Raw genomic sequence first — 25,261 nt, 5'->3', positions numbered from 1 at the left:
ACACACAGAACATATGAATTTTGACCTTGACCTTTGACCATTTGATGTCAAAATCAATAGGGGTCTTCCTTAGGCTACAGGGAGTTGTGGTTTAAATTTCACCGCAAAAGCTCAAAGGTTTCTTGAGATACCATGTACTAGAAACAAAAGTGTTTTTTTTTTTTTTTTAACCTTGACCTTTGACCTTTTTATCTCAAAATTGATAGAGGTCTTCTATAGGCCATAGAGAGTTGTTGTGTAAAATTTCATTGCAAAAGCTTCTCGAGATATTGTATTGAAACAAAAGAGTTATATATAGCCAGAAATACTGATACAAAAAGGGGAGGATCTTAGTGCAATGAAAGATTTTAATGTCTGTGGCAAAACCATTTAAGACTGAGAACTGCAATATAGACATGTGGTTGTTACTATTCAGTTTGATAACCAGTGACCTTATTATGGTTTTGGTGATAAGTACACATTTCTAGGATTCAATGGAAATAGCTAAGACCTAAATCCTTGTTTTAATGTCATAGCATTTTATCCTTTAATACCAGGTTATAGAAAGATGAAAGGAAACCTAATGCCAAACATTTAAGCAAAATATACTTGTTCTGATAATGATAAAATATGACATAGTTACAGATCAGCCTTAAAGAGACACCTAACATTAGACATACATGGACCTTACATAGATAACTATAAGGATAATTTGATCTGTCTTTCTTCATGTCTCTCTGTGCCTGACACATTGATGTGTTGACTTTTTCCATATCTCTGGAACATGTTAAACATTTGGACAGTCCATGACCTTATTAATTAGGTATTTACTATTCTGAACAAACATTGACCCTATAGTGAGTCAGCTAATGAACTTATCATGTTGCAATGTTTTCCCCCTTATTTACCTGTAAACAGATACATTAAGGTGTCATGAACAAATTTCATTTAAGATTATTTATTGCAAGTATGAAATTGGTGACTGTCAGGCTTATCGTATACTGTACAAAATTGAATTAAAAATGCATTTTTTGTAATATTAATTTTGATTTGATTGGTAAATATTCATCTTTGAAAAACATATGATGTATTTAAGTTACCATATGATCATTATTGAAATAAATTCATTCATTTAACAATACCTCAGGTGGATGAAGTTCTATTTGTCTCATTATAAATGCAGTGTGACCATGCAGGCATCTTTTCTCAAGTCATATGTGCTTCTCTTTCATTGAGGACTCTATATATGTCCTGGCTTAGATAAGGCCATCAAACTTGAAAGAGATGTGAAATTGATCCATTTAAATTTTGAAATGTCCCCTAAAGGATACAGGTGCAAACAAAGATCTCCCTTCTGTCTCACTTATTTTAGGTCTTCAATGGATCATAAAACAATGTTACTTCCCTCTTGAACAGAATCTTGGCTAATCCCATATTTTTTTTCCTTGTGACAATGCGTTTTTCTCTTTGATTACATATCGATAGGAAACTGCTGTGCGACATATCAGTTCATCACTTGATGGTGACAAAAATATTTTAACAGTTTTAAAATAAGAGACCATGTTGACTGCTGTACATCGAATTAAGGATAGTGTTTCAGATACTGTTAGCAGAATTCGTAATTCTTGGGCAGTGGACAATATTCATGTTCAGTAAGTACATAGGTTTCTTTAGTTAGATTTTTTTCCAGCAAAGTTGTGAGGTCCATATACTTGGAATTTTTTAGGACTAGAAGGTTTAAGGTTAGTGTGAATTATTTAAAACCACATATATTACACATATATCTGATTGTAAATAAATATTAAAAATGTTTGCATATGGAATTACAAATATATTTTTACAATTGGTTAATATTAGTATATTTTTTTGAGTCATAGAAGAATCTTGTCGTTTCTTTGTAACAAAATTGTACACCATGTTACTTTTACCTGCTAGGGTAGGAAAAGGTTACTTAAACTCTTTGTTTATTCAATAAACACTTTCACTGGGGTCCTACAGGTACTTGAATTTAATACTGGGACAGACACCATATCATAAAAGTGGGTAAAATATCTGTGAATGGTATTGAAAAGTTAGGTAATATAAGATTATTTTGTCTATATTATGATTACTTTTCTCAAATTTCCTAAAGTGTTAATTAAGTTTATATGAAGCAAGAAAGACATATTAAATGATAACTTATACTAATGGAAAGTCACAAAAAATACATATTTCAAAATTAAAGATGAGCTCATACCAGGGATGGTCATAAATAACATTTTCTCTACCTGATGTGTTTAACTTTATAACTGTGTCAAGTATATGTTGTCTTGTTGGAGTTTCTTTTAGCAAAACACATTAAGATTCAGGCAGAATTTCAAAACAATAAAATTCAATTTACTGATAAAATGGCACAAGTCATGACAAGTATCATGTTACCCTCGCATACACAAAATGTAACCTGCAAATGCTGATTCAGAAATGACCATGTCCATATACTGTAGACCTTTTTTCGCATACACAATAACAATTTCTGTTTAATCTGCAAATGCTGATTGTCACTATATGCCTTACATTTATATTAAGTACGCTTGGATTTCCGTCCCGCGTATATATTTTACATATTTAATCAGTCAAAAAAAAATTGAACAAGTTGTGGAATTTTTATAAATTTGACAAAGGTAATCTAAATAGCTAGAGTACACATACAAGTATAATTTTGATTCAGTTATTTAAATGTGATAAATTTACTCACAATTTTATATTTACTTTGGTACAAATAAGGATGTACATTTATTAATTGAATATAGCCATTGAATGCGCACTAAGATGACCTACCAGTTCCAAATTGCATTGTGCATCGATCAAGCCAATAATTGATGATCGAGATATGCAATGTGAAGATGTTTGCGGTATACAGGCAGGTTTTCTTTCAGTCTGTGGTTGGCAAAGACCAGACATACAGTTTGAGATCTTTCAAATGTTAAGTCACCTGCACAAACACTGGACTAAAGGTTGTCAGAAATTGATCCTTGTCCATCATAAGCTGATCGTCATGCATTACTTAATATTGAGTGACTCAAGCCTGAATCTAGTGGCCATGCATTTATATCCTGAAAAGTTAATACCACACTCTAATTATACCTAGTTGTGTTCATTTGTTTGTGCTTAGATGCTATTTTCTGTGTTATGATTCTTTTGAGGATGACAATTTTTGTTGCTTTATAATGAAGTCTGCAGATTCTTCAAAACTTTCTCTTGGAAGTATTTTTACTCGGATTAAAAATTCGTTTTCCTCAGATCCGTAAGTTGAGTGTTTGCATTAATTTATGTCAGTGAAATTGAGTATTTATTTCTCTTGCTTGTTTACAAGTTTTTCGTCTCCTCTTTTGAGTAGCTTCTTCATAAATGTCATATGGTTTTCGTATAGACCAAATTATTGTCTGCTTTGCTCATCCACTGAGTGCTAAAATTAAGTTCCTCCTTGTAATAAGAGTTAAATACCATCATGTTCATAAAGGCAATTAATTCTACATAATTTCTTCCTTCTTCCTATGTGTTTACTACATAAAGTAAAATCATTAAAATACTAGTTATATAATTATTCAGTGTATTACATAAAAGTTTATTTTCTATTGAATAATTTGTAATATTCCAGAATTATTGCTTTCTGCAAAGTAGGAAGATTAAATGCCCATTTTGCAGACAAATTAAATTAATTTCTTTCTTTGGAAATGGGCATTTATAGCTTTTATATCAATAAAAATGAAGCAAATATTACATGTAAGGTAGATTTTGATGTTGATACAAGGTCATTACAACAAGTTCAAGGTTACAAAGACTTCTTATGACTTATAGGGTGTGTCATGATCTATCCCTAAAGATCATTTTGGTAAATTCAAGGCCACTGACAGAAAAAAGAGGAAAATTCATATCAGGTTCATTAATTATTAATTTCTGTATTAATAAGAAACAATGGATGTTTATATTTTACTCAAAGATTTTTTATAATCAAAGCATGTGTCTTTTTCTACAGCAAAGTCATTTTTGGAAGTTCTAGGTCATGACAGTTATGAAATTGCAAATAGCAAAATATGAAAAATTGCATTAGGGGTATAATTTCATGAGCTAACTTGCTCATAGTATCTCCAGTATGCAACTAGCACAATTTATGAGAAACTGTTCAGAGTAAGTTGTCTGATTTGCTTATGAAAATATCTTCTGAAACAAGCATTCTGAGAGTATAATTGCCTAAGCAATACATGTCCCTTACCGGTGTAGCATAATATTTTGATACCGCGATATATTGAACCCGGGTTCAAAATATCGCATAATATTTTGAACCTGGGTTCACTTTTTCGCTGCGATATATTGAACCCCCTTATAAAATATTGAACCCCTACCTTTTTCATTTAAGAGGTAGGGGGTTCAAAATATTATGGCCATAAAATATTGAGTCCCCCTGCCCATTTAATTCTACATCTAGGGGGGTTCAAAATATTATGGCCATAAAATATTGAGTACCCCTGCTTATTTAATTTACAGGGAGGGGGGTTCAAAATATTATGGCCATAAAATATCGAATCCCCCTGTCCATTTAATTTATGAGGGAGGGGGTTCAAAATATTATGGCCATAAAATATTGAATTGATGAGGGAGGGGGTTCAAAATATTATGGCCATAAAATATTGAGTCCCCCTGTCCATTTAATTTATGAGGGAGGGGGTTCAAAATATTATGGCCATAAAATATTGAGTCCCCTGCCTTTTCAATTTATGAGGGAGGGGGTTCAAAATATTATAGCCATAAAAAATTGAGTCCCCCTGCCCTTTTCATTGATGAGGGAGGGGGTTCAAAATATTATGGCCAGTGGAAGTGTGTAAGTGGGAGAAGGGTTTTAGATTATTTGCAGGCATATTATATCATCATTCCCTTTTCAAAACAGTTCAATAGGGTGACTGAATAATTTATCGCCATAATATTTTGAGCCCCCCTCCCTGTAAAATTAAATGGATGGGGGACTCGATATTTTATGGCCATAATATTTTGAACCCCCTCCCTCTTAAATTTAAAGGGCAGGGGGAATCAATATTTTATGGCCATAATATTTGGAACCTCCTCCCTGTAAAAATAAATGGGCAGGGGGATTCAATATTTTATGGCCATAATATTTTGAACCCCCTCCCTGTAAAATTAAATGGGCAGGGGGATTCAATATTTTATGGCCATAATATTTTGAAACCCCTCCCTCTTAAATTTAAAGAGCAGGGGGGTTCAATATTTTATGGCCATAATATTTTGAACCCCCTACCTCATCAATTAAAAGGGCAGGGGGAACCATAATATTTTGCCCCCCTCCCTCTAAAATTAAATGGGCAGGGGGACTGGCCATAATATTTTGAACCCCCTCCCTGTAAAATATATATTTTATGGCCATAATATTTTGCCCCTACCTCTTAAATTAAATGGACAGGGGGACTCAATATTTTATTGCCATAATATTTTGAACCCCGGGTTCAATATTTTATAGGGGGGTTCAATATTTCGCAGCGATATTTTGAACCCGGGTTCAAAATATCGCAGGGTTCAATATATTATATGACACCGGGATCCCCTTTTCTGTTTAGGATGTCATATTATAGTATCTTTTATATGAAAAAGTTCCCCTGTGGACATTTTGGTAATTACTTAATTATGAAAATTATGATTGAAATGTCTTGGAATGAAGTCGATCTGCCTTGCAAAGAAAGACTTGTTTCCCTGCCATCAGATATTTATACATGCATACTTTGACCAGAGCAGCTCATTTTACACAGACGGACAGACAGACTCAGAAGAAACCTATAGTCCCCTCTGGTTTCACTGGTAGGGATTTCATTAAATGTTTTTTAAATGCAAATTTATGAGAGCAAATGTACATGTATGATAATTTTTTTATGAAAGTATATACAGTTAAATCTTGCCATCTCAAACTTACAAATTGAGTCTCAATTTCAGACTAGAGAGGGCTGTTAACAATTATAAGAAATGGTTTGTTGTGGAAATTATAAAAAAAAATATGGTAGGAGCACTAGATTAGTAATACAAATGTATTTTGAGATGGCAGTTTGAAAACACACAGAGAAAAAAATTGATGAAACAGCACATTTTTTATGTGCAAAGACAGTTTTTTTTTTTCAATGGTTGGCACTGTATCTAAGCTCTCCAGTGTATATTTTTGTCAGAGAGCTACAGTTCTGCAGCTAAGTGATTCAGTGTTATATTCAAAGCCACCCACTTCAATGTTAGTCATGAAGTGTTTTGACTGAGAGACGAGTCCTTATTAATGATAATGAGATGGTAAAAAGTCGGATTTTATCAGGGGCAGTTTGTGGTTTTTGTTATAAAGTGGACATAAAAGTCGCCTGGTATTGGCAATATTATTGAAGGTGATCAGTCAGCTTTATGACATTTGTATGCATTAAGTACTTGCACTGATTGAATAATGTTGAGAAAAAACTAATATAGTCCAAATTTACTTCACTTTCTTAATAATTTAAAATAATTTTACATCAGGCATTCTATGATGTTTCATTCAAAAATTGTGTTTTGAAAATGAAAATATTCATGATAATGATACAAAGTTTATCAGAAACAAAATATACTGTATTCTTTTTCTTCATGCCCAATGAGTGTTTAAAGAGCAAGAGCCATCTTATGCATAAAATGGCCCTGTACTTATATCAATTAATTAACTACCATCCTCTTTCCCATTTCATATATCAAAATAAAGTAGACACTTGGTGCTTTTATTTTCTATAATAAAATTTCGTTTTGAGAATCTTGATATTGGAAAACAGGTTTGAGAAATTGCAATGTTCTTGAAATTTGCAGAAAAGGCCATGCGTATTTGACTATCTTTTGCAAAGAATTAAAATATGAGCACAGTCCATGATCCAAAAAGTAAAACATGTTTTTTGATCTTCAGAAACAGAGCTTTCATTATGTATTTGCATATTTTGGATCAGAGGTTGTGTTCTATATGAAATATTGAAAAAATGCTTCAACTTTAGGTCATTTTCAAAGGAATTTACAGGATATGAAGAAAATGATGTATTTTATGACGTCAAAATGCATTGACTAGATGGAAAATTACATCATGATGAATAGATAGGTGGTCACCAATACTCCAAGTAATAAATACTGCATTTGCAACCTAAACTGAGTGGTTTTGATTTTTCAGAAATTCTCAGGGCCAAATAAAGCCCACAGTGGCTCTACCTCTTTTTAGGCATGAATGTAGAATAAATGTACTGCAAATGGCCAGTCAAAGTACATATATATCTACCGTAAGTTTGACTAATTCTGAATGATGGGGAGTCACTTTTGCTTAAATCTATCAACTTTTAAGGTATACAGATTGTAAAGCATGTCTTTGATCTCGATGGAGGGAGTGAGATAAATTTTATTTGTCTTAGAGTGCACACAGCATGTTGATATATAATGTCTGAATTGAGTGCTAAAAATGTTTAAAAGTTTGAAATTGAAGGCCTAAAGCTATAAACTATGATTGTCTGAATTTTACAGAAGTTTTTATGCAAACATTTCTTTTGAGATTCTGTTAAAAAAAAACCCAAAAAACAAACAGAATTTAAGAACAAATAGTAAGATATATTTTATATAAGCCTTCTTATACATGTACCAAAACATTCTTCTCAGCTTTATTATATGCTTTTTTCCCCAGATTGATCTAAAACATTCTCATATGAAACAATACATAAAACGATTCACCCATTAAATTTTCTAATTTGTGTGCATTTAAAATAAAGATTTGTACAATTATTATGATTATGAATTGTTTTGAGAGTTGGTATTTGTGTACTTAAAGATCAGAAGACAGTGAAGATTATGTTGCATCATTTATTGAAACATGATTTTGTGGTTAATCAGGAATAAGGTACATAATGTATTTATACAGATAACAACAAGGAAATGGCAGTTGTTCTGATACAGAGAATTGATCATTTTAATTGAAGGAAATGATTTCAGATGAAAACTTTGATAATTTTTACTGAATTGTATAATTTGTTTTATCATTAATTTATGAGGAAAGGAAAGGATGGCCAACATAAAGTTATAAAGCTGAATTAATTGAAAACAATTTTCTGAACTGTATAGCAATGTCTGGAGCTATTCACTAAAATACTGTAGATGTACTTTTTTTCGGTGGGGTCATAATTCCGCATATTCTTTCTATTTAATTCACGGGTACAAAATTACCAGTATGCTGATTTCTTAAACTCTCACTATCCCATGTTTATTTAAACAATAAAATGTTTTCTTTGTTTGTTATTACTGGAATTAATGGAAGCAGCTGTTGCAGAAAAAATACATAACCCGCGTAAGCGGGTTATGTAAATTTTTTCTGCAATAGCTGATGTTAATTTAGAATAATTAACAAACAAAAAAGACATTTTATTGTTTATATTTATATCTGTGAAAATAATCATTTAAAGTAGGATTAAAAAGATTAATTATTGTATTAAGGATGCAAACGTCTTTATATGTTTCATTGATGGAACAGCCACTGATCAAGAAATCTGCACAGGTACAGTCGCGTGACATGTCTAATGTAGTTCATGCAGTGATTAACGCAATGGGTTTTCTTAAGAAATAAAGGAGAAAATATTCAATGGATGTAAATATATTAATAAATAAAAGAACTTAAATGAAAGTATAACAGATTGTAGAGAACATTCACTGGGTATTTGAGACCTTGACCTTTAAGGACCTATAGGTATACATTTCTGAATGTGCTTCTACCTATGTTTAGACTTGCATAAGATCATCAAAGTCAAATACAGTCAAACTTGTTTTAAGAGGCCACCTTTGGGAAGTCTGGAAACTGGCCACTTAAGACAGGTGGCCTCTTATTCCAGTTTGCCCTCGAAAAAGATATTCGGGAAATGAATAAACAACATTAAGCGCAACAGTGAAATTAATAAAATAATAAAACAGGTCAATTTAACAAAGGCTATTTATGTGTATATATAATAATTCAAGCTCATTCAAAAAACTATTAAAGAATTAGAATTTTTTAAGGTTTTGTGCATGTTTCTGTTCCTACATATTAGTCAAACAAGAAATACATACAGTGTCTGACTATTATCCTTTTTTATAAAGAAAAAAAAAAAATACACAAAAATACAGTTTAATGGTAAATAAAATAAAGCATAGAAAGTTAAGTACCAGTAAGAATATGTCAATAAAAATTTCACTTGCATATGTTCAAAAATGGTCAGCAGTGTAACCCCCCCCCCTTCCATTAATTCATCGGCAATTAACTTACTTGCTGAAGTTTTTAAAGTTTGGGAAATTTTATTGTTTATAAATCTATCAGAATTTCTATGTAACATAAGACACAGAAATAAAATTAACCAGTTGACCAGAGAGATGTATTGACGCAGTTGAAATCATTCCATAACACAGGTGTCATATGCAGTAGAGCGTGACTAATCCCTATCGATTGTCTGTTAATAGTGAAATTCACGAGATAATCATGCCACATGAAGCACTTTGTTTTCACAAGAGTAGCAATTAGGGCTTCTACATGGAATCAAAATTCAAAAGGTGTGAATTTCTTTAGATAGAGGAAAGCATCAATTGTATTTAAATTATTTTTATTTTGCAATCGGCGATCTTGAAAAATAATTACAAATTGATCTAACAGATTTTTTCATAAATGCAAACAGAGTTCAGTGTATCTAATAGTAATTTGTTTAATTGCATTAATAGCTAGTTTAAATTGGCTATCGGGATATAATTACATAAGCGATTGAGTTTAAAAGACACAATAGAATCACAGCAAGTGACGAAATGGCCGCCTATTACAGTGTCAATAAGGCTGTGGGTGGGGAATTTGAGTGGCCGCTGGCCGCGTTACATAGGTGGCCGTTTATTCCAGTTAAAATATATAGTAAAAATCCTCGGGGGGAACTGAAAGTGGCCGCTGATCGCGAGTGGCCGTTGATTTCGGGTGGCCGCTAAGACAAGTTTGACTGTACTGTCATGTGTAAATTACTTGTTAGTGCCTGTTTTATCAGTTGATATACAGTGTACATCTTAAATTTCAACAACTCTGTATTTAATAGTCAATTTGTTAAGAGGATCTTTTTATCTAAAAGATTTGGTGCTTGCTAGGGATGGGATCATAGTTCATTTTAATTAATGTTTCTTCATAATATATGATTTGTGATAATCATATTGAATCATCTTGTCAAAGATAAATATTTTATATCCCTTTTATCAGGGATTACTATATATTTGTCAAAAAGTTTAGATTAAATGTAACCTAGCTATAGTTGTTAGATCAGCATGATATAAAAGGTCAACAATAATAATTATTTTCTTTAAATTAGACAAGAATACTAAAAATATTAAAGACTGAATGTGGTTTTCTTTATTTAATCATTAGATTGCCTGGGGGGGGGGGGGGGGTGCAAATCAAGTTCAGTATTTGACCTTTTATAAAACAGACCCCCGCACATACCTATATAAGGTAAGTATGTAACATGTACAAACAAAAAAATTTTTGTATTTTTTAGCTCACCTGAGCCGAAGGCTCAAGTGAGCTTTTCTGATCACATTTTGTCCGTCGTCCGTCCGTCCGTCTAGCTGTCTATCTGTCTGTCTGTCTGTAAACTTTTCACATTTTCGACTTCTTCTCAAGAACCACTGGGCCAATTTTGACCAAACGTGGTACAAAGCATCCTTGGGTGAAGGGGAATTTAAATTGTTAAAATGATATATTTTTTTTTTCACAAAATATCAAGAAACGACAAAAACAGGGTGGGATCATTAAAAAATCTTCTCAAGAACCACAGGGTCAGAAAAGCTGAAAGTTATGTGGAAGCATCCTGGGGTAGTGTATATTCTAAATTGTTAAAATCATGACCCCCGGGGATAGGGCGGGGCCACAATGGGGAATCAAAGTTTTACATAGAAATGTATAGGAAAAATCTTTAAAAATCTTCTCAAGAACCACTGGGCCAGAAAAGCTGAAAGTTATGTGGAAGCATCCTGGGGTAGTGTAGATTCTAAATTGTTCTAATCATGACCCCTTGGGTAGGTCGGGCCACAATGGGGAATGCACTTTATTACATTTGAATCAAAGCATCCTATGATATGTAGATTTATAAATTGTTTAAATTATGATCATTGGGGTAGAGTGGGGTCAAAATTTGTATTACAAGGGGGAATCTGGTAAAGAACAGAATGGTCAAATCTTCTCAGGTGAGCGATGTGGCCCATGGGCCTCTTGTTTTTAAGTATTGATGTAATTGCATGTTAATTAAGATTTGCTTGTGAGGATGGATGTGAAATATTCAATTGTGCCGTTTCCTTCTTTTTCGTGTGGGAATTATACTCCTCATAAAGGAAATAATCAACTCCCTATGTGTGATTTAAAGAGAATATTAAAGTTGTAAAACACAAAAATAATAATGTTTTGTACTGTAAACATATTTTACATTGTAACACCTTTGCATTTCTCTTGTCCACTTAGATAATCATGTACACACTATCAAATATGATTAAAACAAATGCATACAGAAGCTTATTTCACTTCAAAACACTAAACTCATGAATTTATTGATCAGTTACATGTAACAAAAAAAGTGTGATAAATTTTGAGTGACTTAAATTATGTACCTTAAAAAAGTTTACAGAAATTATCTGGTAAACAAAATTTTACATACCTTTTCTTGTTAAATAATAAAGTTTGAGAAGAATACTCAGAAAGGAAGAAAGATGCAGAGGAAATTTAAGCAAGAGAAGTAGCCTGTCTAGTGAGATTTATAGATAGATAAAAGTTCTTTGTATATGACATGGATTCTGCTTTCTTCTTTATGTTTAAGATGTAGTTTATTAGGCAAGCAGCAAGCTGTGAAATAGTATGTAAGCAAAATGGTAACTAGAAAATAGTCAAGATCTAAGAAATAGTTAAGCTATATTCTAGGGAATAGTGAATTAACATTAGCTTATTCTAGAAAATAATGCAACAAGCTTGCTGTGAATTAGTAAAGCAACAAACTCAGAAATAATAGAACAATATTTTAGCTAGGAAATAGAATAGCAATAAGCCAAGATATATTATAATAGAGCAACAAGCTAGGAAATGGTCCTAGATCAACTAGTTGGAAAATAGTAGGGCAACAAGCTAGGAAATAGTAAAGGAACAACTAGGCAGCAAGTAGGAAATGATAGAGCAGCAAGCCTAGGAAATAGTTAAGCAACTCTCTAGGAAATTGTATATCAACAAGCTATATAGTAAAGCAGCAAGCTTGGAAATAGTAGATTCAAACAAGAAGCTATGAAATGTTAGAGCAACAAGCTAGGAAATAGTAATCCTACAAGTTGAACTTGGAATTAGTAAAGCAACAAGCAAGGAATAGTAAAGCAGCAAGCTAGAAAACTGTAGAGCAACAAGGTTGGAAAATAGTAGAATGACCAGGTAAGAAATAATAAAGCAACAATTTAGGAATTGTAGTCTAGAGCAACAAGCTTGGAAAAGCAGAACAACAAGCTAAAGAAATAATATTGTGTGGAGTTTTTGTCTGAAGCGTACAAAATTAGTTCTTTATTTTCAATTGTGAATGTTTTGTAGAATGTTATTACAATCAAGCTTTAATAAACAATACTATACATTAAATGAAATGGAAACTTATTTAAACAGTTGGAGGTGTTCATGGTTATTTAGAAATGACCTGAGTGTTACTATAAGGATTATCTCTTCTGGTGATCTTGTGTACAAAGGAGTGGGAAACTAAACAAAGATAAACTTTCTATTTGTTTAACTATACAGGTATTTACACCTGATACTTTACAACACATTCAAACAACTCTGCAGTATATAGCTACAATTACCTGTGGATATTTACAACGTAATGTAACAGCTTGTTAGATATTGAGAATAATAAGATTATAAGGATGTCAGTAAAGCCAAAAATAAATTTGAGTAACGTTATGGTTGGTTTCCGTGGTTTATGAAACATTTATAACATTACTGTTACCATCATAATAGTATACCGGTATCTAACACTTGTGTTACCCTCTGAAAGGTGTCTTCACTTAAGTCTTAATACAGATGTTAATTTTGAAAATAAATGTACTCAGATGGAGAGTCAAAATAATTTTGTGTTTTATGAAGCACTTTATATAATAAAATAATTGTATTTTTGCCATTATTGCAGATATTTAAATCAAATTATTACCTTCATATTCATTTGTAAAAGAAATTGATAACCCCCAAAAATGTCTTAATTTTTTTTTTGGGGGGGGGGTGTCTTTTGAAAGGTATTTATTTTGGAATATCTAATTGTAAAGTTTAAATTGACTTGCAGTTTCCGACCTTTAATGATATAACTTTATTACATCAATTATCACACTGACTCTTTAAACCTTACACGAAACGACAGTGTACTGTTACATAAGGGTACACAATTCTCTGCTAATGTATTGGCCGGTGGGGCCTCGGGGTGGTTCTACCTGTCAGCCAGGAAGATAGATCATTAAGCACCCGGGCAGGGATAGACAGGGATGTTTTTCTCCTTCCTTAATTAACATCAGAGCTGTCTGGGGGTGCTTTGATTTAATACACTTGATGTTCATTGTGATTTCTCTTGTAGCAGAAAAATTTTTTTTAAAAATCTTTCATTTTTAATTGGACTGTATAAATTGTGAACATGGAATACAAATTGGTGAACATGCTCATGTTAGGTGGAACAAGAGAATTATTTGCATGCATTCCTTTGGAGAGGAGATTATGAATAAGATGCAATTTGCGTGGTGAAAAAGGGGATAGACTCCATTTCATTATATAAACAGCAGATTAATGGAATAATGGACAATCTGGATAATCTAGAAGCTTTGTCGGAGAATTCGGACTCAGATTATATTATCATGTCCAATGTGAGTCGAGACCCCCCTGTTATAGAAGGGGAGGACACTCCGTCTATTTTTAGTATGCTGATGGAGTTGATCTGGACTTATTCTTGTACCTTGTGCAGGTATTTTAATTCTTAATTAGGTAATCCATTAAATTCCATTAGGTGTATATGACCAAGGAAAGCAGGATATGGTTTATTAGAGTAAGCTGAAGAAATTCAGTCAGAAAATAATTATTACTAGCTTCTTTGATATTAAATTCAGAAATAAAATCTGATAATGATGAGATTTTATAAATCTATTGTTACTTTATTTTGTGTTGGTTTAAATTGGATTAAATTAAAAATAAATCTTCAAAAATTTGAGTAAAAATTGGATTTTTAGTCAATTCAATGTCTTATGGTAAAATTTTTGTGACAAGGTGAATATTGCTCATTTTAAGGCTGTGTCCTTAATTCTATAAATACTGATGTATCTTTGGACAATAAATATCATGATATTCATAAAGGTTTTTTTGTGCCTATATTAAGAGAAATTAAGCATCATTCAGGAATATATTCATTCATAATGTCGTAAGACGTGAAATCTAACATGAGGCCCGATATGCCTGACATGTGACAGGGTTGTTTATATGTATAGGATAGGAATGTTTTATTAGGAACATCAACGTAATACACTTCTAGTCACCCCGCATCAGTGAAGACGATTGGTAGTCCGTGTATATATGTATGTAGGAGAAACAGGAAATCATGTAACTGTATGAACACAATAAAGGAAGAATAGATTGTTGTATTCAATGACCAATTTAAGTTTATTAAGGACATTGCTATCATCTGAGGACAACAGTTTAAAGGGATCACACCTCTGTATGAAGGAAAATATCAAATATCTGTGTACGAATTAAAGCTTTATTCATGCATCCATATACTGGAACACATTATATACCATTTCTGATGAAATTCCCTGATGATAAACACCCCCCCCCCCTTTTTTGGCTTATTATGCTATATTTAACTGTAATATAGCTTTTTATCCAGCCAAGAACTTTTGATGGATGATTTTGATAGCATATAAACTTAATGTAATGTCAAAAAATTTTGAGACATGATAAAAACCTTTTAATGTCTGCAGAGAAAGAATCAGTGAGTGAATGTTTAATAAAAATCTATATAAAAGACTGAGAGTCTCTGATTAAATATTTGTCAGCACTCTGCTTTACTCTGATTTGCATATCTGTATATTTGCAGAAGGAAGAAGAAAGCCACATTTGACACAGCAAGTAAGATTTCAGAGCCCAGGCTTGGGGAACAGTACAGGGCCATAGCTGACTATACGAAAGAGGACAAATGGGACCTAAATCTGAAAGCTGGCACGGAGGTCGAGGTCATAGAGAAAACGGAAAGTGGTAGGTATTGCCAGTATAGATCTATATACAGTACATCGGAACAAAGGATGGCGTCCCCTAGTTGTTATGATCCCTTTAATATACTTTCTACCAAAGCTCTTTTGTGGGACATTCCTTTACCTTCCACCTAGAAGGTTTACAGTAGTTTTGTAATGTTCATGTCATTGTGTAAAATAACACTGTAAAGGGGTTCAGTTGTAATAATTTAGATGTATAGAGACTAACTAAATTAATGTCATTAATGTGAGGATTCAAAAAGGAAGACATTTAATTCATACATGTGAAAGGAAACCACAATGCAAGCTTACATAATGAAAACTAAACTCTCAATTTGATTAAAGGGTTACACTTCTCATTTACTTTTAAATTTTTGCTTGGGGGTTGGGTTTCTTATAGTTTTTCTGTAATTATTTTTGGGGGTTTATATAATTACTACATATTTGTCTGAATATGAGAATGAGGTTGTTCCTATCATAAATCTTTCTTGGAAAATAAAGTGTGCATGATTTTTTGTATCTTTAAAATTCATTTTTTGTAATTTTCTTTCCTTTGAACATGATAGTAACCAATGAATCAGAAGCAGACATTGACAGTGTATTTGATAGACAGTCTGTCGTTTTGTATGAGAATGACACCCATACAGACATAAGAGGTGTCTTCTTTTATCAGAATGACTCAGACGGAGAAAGTCATAATTATGGTAAAAAAATTATTTTAAAAAACTGTTCTGGTGTCATGGTTTATTTCACATCTATGGTAGTTTGCTGACAAGGAGATAATTACATAAAAAAGAACTACATGACCTTTCTGAATTCACTCTAGAGAATCAGTTTCTTTATGTTGACATATGTCAATCTGTTTTGCTATATACCGTGGGGGGTTGTACATGTTATATACATGTATTGTAAAACTTTTTGTCAGCAAGCTCTGTAGTGTTCTGGTTGTGGTGAATTTTCAGGCTGGTGGTTTGTCCACGTTCAGGACCAACAAGGATGGGTGCCCAGTACTTATCTAAAACGGGCGGACGGTACCAAAGAGGAACTGAGTGAACGGGCGAGGCCCGGGGAAGGTGACTGGACATTGATAATATTGCTCCTGTTCTCATAATTTAGTCCCCTTTGTTCCTAGCTAAGTGTGGGTCATTGATACATTAACTGCATGAAATATGAACTTACAATACCTATTAACCATACATTTTTTTGGAAAATTTTTATTGTTATGTATTTACAATGTACAAGAAACTTAAACTGTATTTCTAAATTAGAGACATTTTATTAATGATTGTAAGTGGGTCAATATTTGGTTATCAAAACATAATTCTGAAATACATGTGTATAGATTTTGTTTCTTGACTACGTTTTGATTCAGAGTTACATAATTTAGGCATGTGAAAGGTCTATCAATTAGGACCATGCACACTCATATAAAGGTGTATTGATACACAAATAAAAGATATGATTAATTTTGTTGTCAAAATAGAATTAAGATTCAAATTGAAATGAGAGCTATTCATTGATTATTTTTACAGCCAGCTTGCATCAGTTTAATTTTGTATTCCAGTGGATAAAAAATTATATATCCCTCTATACCACCAAAATGGTAGATTTTGTATGTTGTATAATTGTGAACTCTTTTAGTACAATTTAAATTGAAAAACATCAGTATGGTTTAATATGTTTATTTTTTCTGCAACATTAAAAAAATATTTTGTTTTTACCTTTAAATGTAATTTTTTTACAATCAGTATTATCAAAGTTAAAAGTTCCTTTATTGATTTTATACAATCACACATATATGAATTTTTTTTACAATCAGTATTATCAAAGTTAAAAGTTCCTTTATTGATTTTATACAATCACACATATATGAATCACCACACAAAAGTATAGGAATTTGATATCCATTTTCCTTTAAGAAATACATGTAAACTGATACATAATAGTACGACTAAGGAAGTGTTGCTAACGATTTTGTGATGAATTCTCTCCCTTAGAGGAACAGTTCATTTGCACCGATGATTACTACCCCGCTAATTCCGACGAGCTGCCCCTGGAGAAGGGGGCAGTGGTGGAGGTAGTGGAGAAAAATCTGGATGGCTGGTGGTGGATCCGGTGAGTTTTAGCTGTAAATCGGTGGAGTTTACATTGTTCCACATTACAGTGTTATGAGTCCATCATTGGTACGAAATATCATTTTTTCTGGCTGTTTGGTTTTTAAAGGAACTTGAAGAATCATGGGTGAAAAAATCACATCAATTCAATCAAAATTATATTACAGTCATTGTTAATAAGTAAAAAGATGAAATTGTTTCAAAAATAATATCCCTTAACCAGTATGTCCTTGCTAGTGATCTTATTTTACAAAGACATAAAATGTTGATGATTATATGTTTTTGAAGTGTACACTCCCTGATGGAAAAGGTTTTGCATTGTTAAAAAAGGATAATAAAATGATAAAAATTCATATTTATAGAAAAAATGGAAAAGAGGGATGGGCACCTGCGACATACATGATGAAGGCTGAGAAAGCTCACATGGAGAGAGTCGCACGCGCCTCAGGAGTCCAGATAGTGGGGGGACTACAGGACATCAGTGATCTAATGCAGGACGAAGGGGATGACTCGTGGGATGACGAACCAGACCCCCCGCCCCGCCCCACTAAACCCTACCTGTCTAAAAAGTCCCTGTCCCTAGAGAGAGGAGGATCCATCAGGCCCCCTCCCAGACAGAGCTCTATCAAAAATGTAAGGAAATGAAAATATTATGATAAGGGAAGTAACTCCAAGAAAGATAAAATTCTTGGAAAAGTGCATGTGTATATTGTTTTTAATTTTTTTTTTTTCAGATTAAAATAGATATAAAACCTCCTAAACAGAAGAAAACTCAGTATGTAACTATTGCTGACTTTACTGACACAGTTGGAGATGGTATCAGCTTCTCGAAAGGTGAAAATGTTGAGGTAAGATCTTAAGCTTTCCAGTTTGAAAGTCAAATGTTTTTGTGCAGATTTGTTGACTTCCTAAAAACAAAAGAGAAAAACTTAATTTCACAAAAGATTTGTTTTCTGTAGGTGAAGCAGAAGACAGCTGATGGTTGGTGGTTTGTGAAGATAGGAGGTAATGAGGGCTGGGCCCCCTCTACTTACATAGAGGGCAAGGAGATGGCAGATATACAGGAGGTATATATACAGATTAAAAAACACCAAAAGCGGGATATCTCTGAAAGTGACCGTAGGAAAGTCTGCATCTTCATAATTTATTGTCAGTAGCTTGTATGATTAAAGTTAGATATATTATGTGTAATTATAAAATAAGATAACTCTTTGTAGTGCAGACTTTCTCCATTGTTAATCATATCCAAAATAGTTTTTCTAAAATTTAAATGGAAAATATTTAATTTCTTAAATTCTTTTGGCAAACATCAAAATTAATATTTAAACATTTACTGGCATGCTTCTTCTATAGTAAAGGTTCTTTGATATTTAACAAAGCATTTTGAATATATGATTAAGAAAAATCTTGATAATATTTATATGTATAAAAATACCATTGTAATATCTCTCTCTTTTTTATATAAAGCAATAATTTTCTAATGTAACTTTCAATCTTTATACATTTTAAAATTTTGTATTGCATGAATATCAGACAGATTTTCTGTGAAATGAAAAAAATGCATTTTATTCATCAAGTCTTTCAAAATCATAATTAATCTAATAAAGAGTACATGAACAGTATCACCAAAAAAAAATTTGTAAGAAAGATAAAAATCTGTACAAACAAGAAAATCTGTCTGAAGATGAATATATATATATAATCTTTCTCCTATCCACTATCTTTCTTCATTTCTCAGGATAACATACCTAATGATGTACGTTACGATGAAAACTATTCTGAAGTAGCTATTGATAGTGATGAAGAAGATTATGAGCATCCAGACACCTCGATTCGCAACAATGAATACGAAGAGGTTAAATATGAAGTCCCAGTCAATAATAATAATGAGGAGGGAGAAAAACCTAAATTTGTGTTTTCTAAACAGCCTGATATACCCAAACCACCAGATCTGGTGAAGGAGAAGCCTGAATCTGTCCGGCCGACTAGTCAGGCTGAGTTGAGGGTCAAGAGGAATGCCAATGCCATAAAACGGCCAACTTCCAGACCCCCTCCACCACCTGTTGGATTTGTAGCAAATAGGGACAGCAGTCCAAAGCCTCCCCCCATAGACCGCTCCTCTCTGGCTGCCGCTTTAAAGAATAAATTAGATACAAGGATATCAGAGGAGGTGTCAAAACCTGATTTAGAAGCAAAGTCATCTAGCTCAAGTTCAGATTCTGACAAGAAACCAGTTCTACCACCAAAATTACCCATGAGACCGGACAGTGTAGGACAGAACTCTCCTAAACTCTCAGTGCCGCCACAAGTGCCAAGGGAGAGAATCCATAGCGATGGTGGGAATAATTTAGCTGAAATACTGAAGGCAAAATTTGAATCTCGGAAAACCACAACTGATGAAAATGACAATACAGATAGTTCAATTTTTAATACATTCCCCAAAAAGACTGGTGTACAGGTTTCCCAGCTGCCTCTTAGTCAAGCAAGATCAAATCCTGATTTTTCAAACAAAACAGTTCCAAAACCAGAAAAGCCAGGAGTACCCCCTAAATTTGATAAACCTGCTGTTCATCTGAAACCAGCAAAGAATGAGGCAGCCCATAAAAGACTGAGCATGCAGGAGGAAAGTTCAGAATTAGCAAATGCTTTACAAGCAAGGCTAAGGAGACAATCAAATGTTGAAGTAATAACATCTCAACACTATAGTGCTGTAGAAAAACCAAAGAAATCCTTTCCATCAAAGCCTGTAGTTCCAGAAAAAACCATCAGTGAGAACAGGACACCAATTCTCCCACCTAAAATAGAATTGAATAAGACAGGGGGCAAAGAGGATTCTAAAACAGCTGTGACAAAAGCAAACAAAACTGACAAGAACGTTCAGCCAGGTTGGAAAAAAGAATCATGCAAGCCCAAGTCAAAACCACCTGTTCTTGCAAAACCTAAAAAGCCAGTGCTACCTAAAAATGAAGTGAAGGACAATAAAAATGTGGGGGGTTCCCCTCAGTCTCTTGTGAAATGCGGTTTTGCAAAGGATCTGGCTTCAAAGTTATCTTCTAATCTTGGAAAAGAAGACACAAATACTGACTGTAAACCCGCAATACCGAAGAAATCCCCAATTGTTAAAAAAATATATGGTGCAAAATTAGAAGACTCTGAGCAAGGTAAAATATCCTCAAAATCATCTGCGTCATCGCAATCCTATAAAACTATTGCAAAATATCAAGCAGATGGAAATGGGGAAATTTCATTTGAAGAAGGAGTGGAGTTAGAAGTGTTGAGAAAAACTGAGGGTTGGTGGTTGGTGAGGGTGGGAACCAGTGAGGGATGGGCCCCAGCCACTTACATTGAGCCTTGTGGGTGTGCACCGAGATCCCCTTCCCCTATTTGTGATTCTGGATTTACCTCCCCTGAAGAGGGAAGTAACTCTGTCTCTTCAGTCAAATACAAAACTTGTGCAGAATTTATTCCAGAGAGTGACACAGAACTTGGATTTAAGGAGGGCTGGGTGGTAGAAGTGCTTGATTCATCTGAGGATGACTGGTGGTATGCCAGGGTTGATGGGAGGGAGGGATGGGTACCAGCTGAATACCTAGAGGAAGTGTGATAGAATATGGGGTCACCTTAAAAAATGTATTATTGCCCTCTCTCGACTAAGTCAGAAAAGGGCAAACAAGCATTAATTTATAGTTGTCTTGGGATGTATGAATAATACTTGTGGTTGAATATCATTTATGTGCAATATTATTTATCATACTACAGTATTTGCATTGGCAGATTTCTTATTTTGAGAATTTTTTTGGCAGATATCGAATGCAGACACTCTTAATTAATTGCTGTGTATGATCTGCTGAGTATTTTGTTTTTGAAACTTTTTTCATCATTTTGTTTCTTCATATCATTGAAAGGAAAGAGAGAGTCTAAAATAATGAATGCTGTTATGAATGTATTGCCAACCTATCTTTTTAGCTCACCTGAGCCGAAGGCTCAAGTGAGCTTTTCTGATCACATTTTGTCCGTCGTCCGTCTGTCCGTCCGTCCGTCTGTTACAGTGTAAACTTTTCACATTTTAGACTTCTTCTCAAGAACCAATGGACCAAATTTAACCAAACTTGGTACAAAGTATCCTTGGGTAAGGGGGAGTTTAAATTGTTAAAATGCAGGGCTAATGTCCCTTTCCAAGGGGAGATAATCAAGAAAAGAAAAATATAGGGTTGGGTAATTAAAAAATCTTCTTCTCAAGAACCACTGGGCCAGGAAAGCTGAAACTTATGTGGAAGCATCCTTGGGTAGTGTAGATGTTAAATTGTAAAAATCATGACCCCCGGGGGTAGGGCGGGGCCACAATACGGAATGCAAATTTTACATAGAAATATATAGAACAAATCTTTAAAACTCTTCTTCTTAAGAACCACTGGGCCAGGAAAGCTGAAACATATGTGGAAGCATGTTTGGGTAGTGTAGATATTAAATTATTAAAATCATGACCCCTGGGGGAAGGGCGGGGCCACAATAGGGAATGCAAGTTTTACATAGAAATGTATAGAACAAATCTTTAAAAATCTTCTTCTCAAGAACCACTGGGCCAGGAAAGCTGAAACTTATGTGGTAGCATCCTTGTGTAGTGTAGATGTTAAATTGTAAAAATCATGACCCCCGGGGGTAGGGCGGGGCCACAATACGTGCAAATTTTACATAGAAATATATAGAACAAATCTTTAAAACTCTTCTTCTCAAGAACCACTGGGCCAGGAAAGCTGAAACATATGTGGAAGCATGTTTGGGTAGTGTAGATATTAAATTATTAAAATCATGACCCCTGGGGGAAGGGCGGGGCCACAATAGGGAATGCAAGTTTTACATAGAAATGTATAGAACAAATCTTTAAAAATCTTCTTCTCAAGAACCACTGGGCCAGGAAAGCTGAAACTTATGTGGAAGCATCCTTGGGTAGTGTAGAAATTAAATTGTTAAAATCATGACCCCCGGGGGTAGGGCGGGGCCACAATACGGAATGCAAATTTTACATAGAAAAATATAGAACAAATCTTTAAAACTCTTCTTCTCAAGAACCACTGGGCCAGGAAAGCTGAAACATATGTGGAAGCATCTTGGGAAAGTGTAGATTCTAGATTGTAAAAATCATGACCCGCGGGGGTAGGGCGGGGCCACAATAGGGAATGCAAGTTTTACATAGAAATGTATAGAACAAATCTTTAAAAATCTTCTTCTCAAGAACCACTGGGCCAGGAAAGCTGAAACTTCCTTGGGTAGTGTAGAAATTAAATTGTTAAAATCATGACCCCCAGGGGTTGGACAGGGCCACAATAGGGAATCCAAATTTTAAATAGAAATATATAGAACAAATCTTTAAAAATCTTCTGCTCAAGAACCACTGGGCCAGGAAAGCTGAAACTTATGTGGAAGCATCCTTGGGTAGTGTAGAAATTAAATTGTTAAAATCATGACCCCCGGGGGTAGGGCAGGGCCACAATAGGGAATCCAAATTTTAAATAGAAATATATAGAACAAATCTTTAAAAATCTTCTGCTCAAGAACCACTGGGCCAGGAAAGCTGAAACTTATGTGGAAGTATCCTTGGGTAGTGTAGATATTAAATTGATAATATCATGACCCCCGGGGTTGGGCATCGCTGCAATAGGGAATGCAAGTTTTACATAGAAATGTATGGAACAAATCTTTAAAAATCTTCTTTTCAAGAACCACTGGTCCAGGAAAGCTGAACCTTATGTGGAAACATCCTTGGGTAGTGTAGATTCTAAAGTATTAAAATCATGTAAGGAGAGGGGGGTAGGAAGGGCACGATAGGTATAGCAAGAGGGGAAATCTGCTAAAGAACTGCATTACCCAAGTTACTCAGGTGAGCGATGTGGCCCATGGGCCTCTTGTTGAGTTGTTACATTTCATCATGTTCATTAGGAATTATAAATATAATGTTAAGTTTGTAAATTGAAATTGGAAATGTGTTTGCCTTCAGTTGATTTATTTCTGCATAAACTGTGCAAATGTTTCATGTATGAAATTTTGTCTTTAGTGCTGAATTGAGAGCTAACATTCTCTTGTCAATGCTTACAATTCTAAAACATGCAATGAGAGGAATCATGCAAAGTCTTCCACTTTTCAAAGAATGATGTACATACTATATAAAGTCAGTCACTTCGCCTGGTACACTGTATCATTCTAAAACTTAAGGTTTACGAACCCTCAAAAGAGGTCAATCTCACATGAATAACTGTTTTCCTAAAAAAATTTCAAATAAAAAGCAATTTCTGTTATTAAATTTTATTTGAAATTTAAAAAAAAAAAGGATGACAAACTTTGAATTAAAAAATCTACATTATTATGAGGTATTTGATGCATGACTTCTCTGTTCATATCATTGTTATGCTGCATGCAGTATGTTCATAGTGATGCAATCTTTTTTCATTATTTATCTTTGCAACAATATATATAAATATTTTTTTAATTAGAATTTTAATGCATATATATTTTTACATATTTTTATACCTCATGACAAACTTTATCTTAATATTTACACTGTATTATCAATGGTTGTGATGATAATATTTTGTATATTGACTTGTACTGTAAATAAAGTGCATTTTAGATTTTTTTTTTTAAGAATCTGTTTTTACACATCTGAACTTCTCCAAGAAAAAAAAAACATTGACAGTTGAGTGAATTAAACGTTTTTTCATATGAATTTATCTTGCAGAAGAAAAGGCACGGCTCTGAACCAGAGGATGATTATGATGATATTATAGAATCTGGCATTCCACGAAAAAACTGATCTTCCTATACTGTAAAATAACAAATATTGTAATATTTGGACTAAAAAAAAGAAAAGTTAAAACACACTTGATTGCATGTGTTTATAATTGGTGTTCATTTTTGCATTTCATCACATTTTGGTAGGCTATAGAGACACATAATTCCTATCCCTTACTTTCAATTAAATCCTTAGAGATGCAGATTCATATTTCATTTGCTTGGAGGGTGTAAAATACTAATAAATATTTATATTAAAATATTTTTCGAAGTCATATTTCATTTTTTTCTTTATCAGAAAAATTCTGATTGATGAATTATGTTCATTATATTTATTACATATGGTACCTTGTTAAGTACAGACTTATTCATTCAATCACCTGACTGTATTAAATAATTTTTACAGCATTTGTTATGACTACCGTTACTAACTTGTTTAATATAAACAAATAGAGTGTACATTTTTCTACAAAATAAGAACTGGTTTGTTTGCCTTTCTCTCCTAATTTTCATCTGTTTTGGAATAGGATACACATGTATGTTGTTGTTGAAATATTGTTAACATTTGTTAGGGCCATGAAAAATTAAACATTTTAAAACATGTTCTGTTTTAGCTTTTTTGTGGATATCTGATATGGAATTCAGTGAGATAAATTGTAATCTAGATTAAAATGAGGAAAAAGTTGAATTCAAGGTCAAAGGGAAGAACAAGGACAATTAAGTTAGAAGGGTTATTAATGGAGGTCAAGGTCTGAAGAACGTTAATGTTAGAAAATTATTTATAGCTAAAGACATGTACATAAATAAAGTTGATAACAAAAATATCATGAAGAGTTTCATTAAAAACCAAAATAATGTAGAACAAGAAATGTATGAAGGTCATAAGGAAGGTGATGGTCATGAAATAATGACACTGATAACATGCTCTAGTCATAATTATTGATTGATGTTCTATTTAAAAATTGATTAATAAGGTTCAAAGCCTTTGACCTTTGACAAAGGTCAGGTTCGGGTCAGAAAACTTGGACATAGTTGATTTGCTCTCACCAATGTTATTCTTTTTTACATAATATTATTTC

The 25,261-nt window shown here is 33.3% G+C and overlaps 1 protein-coding gene across 5 annotated transcripts; it reads left to right on the top strand.

Moving 5' to 3' along the window:
- Positions 1-1,339: 1,339 nt before the first annotated feature.
- LOC134268115 (SH3 and PX domain-containing protein 2A-like) lies at positions 1,340-24,785 on the top strand. 5 transcript variants are annotated; one of them, XM_062750317.1, is made up of 10 exons: positions 13,822-14,003; positions 15,129-15,286; positions 16,245-16,355; positions 17,280-17,397; positions 17,759-18,029; positions 18,131-18,244; positions 18,356-18,463; positions 19,135-20,557; positions 21,200-21,233; positions 24,130-24,785. In XM_062750317.1, exons 1-9 carry the CDS (start codon positions 13,837-13,839, stop codon positions 21,220-21,222), a joined length of 2,493 nt encoding a protein of 830 aa, XP_062606301.1. In that variant the 5' UTR covers positions 13,822-13,836; the 3' UTR covers positions 21,223-21,233; positions 24,130-24,785. The 5 variants fall into 5 exon arrangements, with proteins under 5 accessions (XP_062606299.1, XP_062606300.1, XP_062606301.1 ...); XM_062750318.1 differs by lacking the exon at positions 21,200-21,233; XM_062750315.1 differs by lacking the exons at positions 13,822-14,003; positions 24,130-24,785 and adding an exon at positions 1,340-1,631 and having other exon boundaries at positions 19,135-21,233.
- Positions 24,786-25,261: the final 476 nt, after the last annotated feature.

Source organism: Saccostrea cucullata, unplaced genomic scaffold (assembly GCF_032062105.1).
Source record: "Saccostrea cucullata isolate Sc308-1 unplaced genomic scaffold, CSIRO_AGI_Scuc_v1 ctg230, whole genome shotgun sequence".
Lineage (NCBI taxonomy): Eukaryota > Metazoa > Mollusca > Bivalvia > Ostreida > Ostreidae > Saccostrea > Saccostrea cuccullata.
This window is presented reverse-complemented; position numbering and strand designations above follow the sequence as displayed.

What these genes read in the sequence shown, in the direction of transcription:
- LOC134268115 (XM_062750314.1), top strand. Translation starts at nt 13,837, where the DNA reads ATGGACAATCTGGATAATCTAGAAGCTTTGTCGGAGAATTCGGACTCA. An exon ending in GACAGAGCTCTATCAAAAAT is followed by an intron (nt 18,030 to 18,130) that starts GTAAGGAAATGA and finishes TTTTTTTTTCAG; the next exon opens with ATTAAAATAGATATAAAACC. An exon ending in CGAAAGGTGAAAATGTTGAG is followed by an intron (nt 18,245 to 18,355) that starts GTAAGATCTTAA and finishes TGTTTTCTGTAG; the next exon opens with GTGAAGCAGAAGACAGCTGA.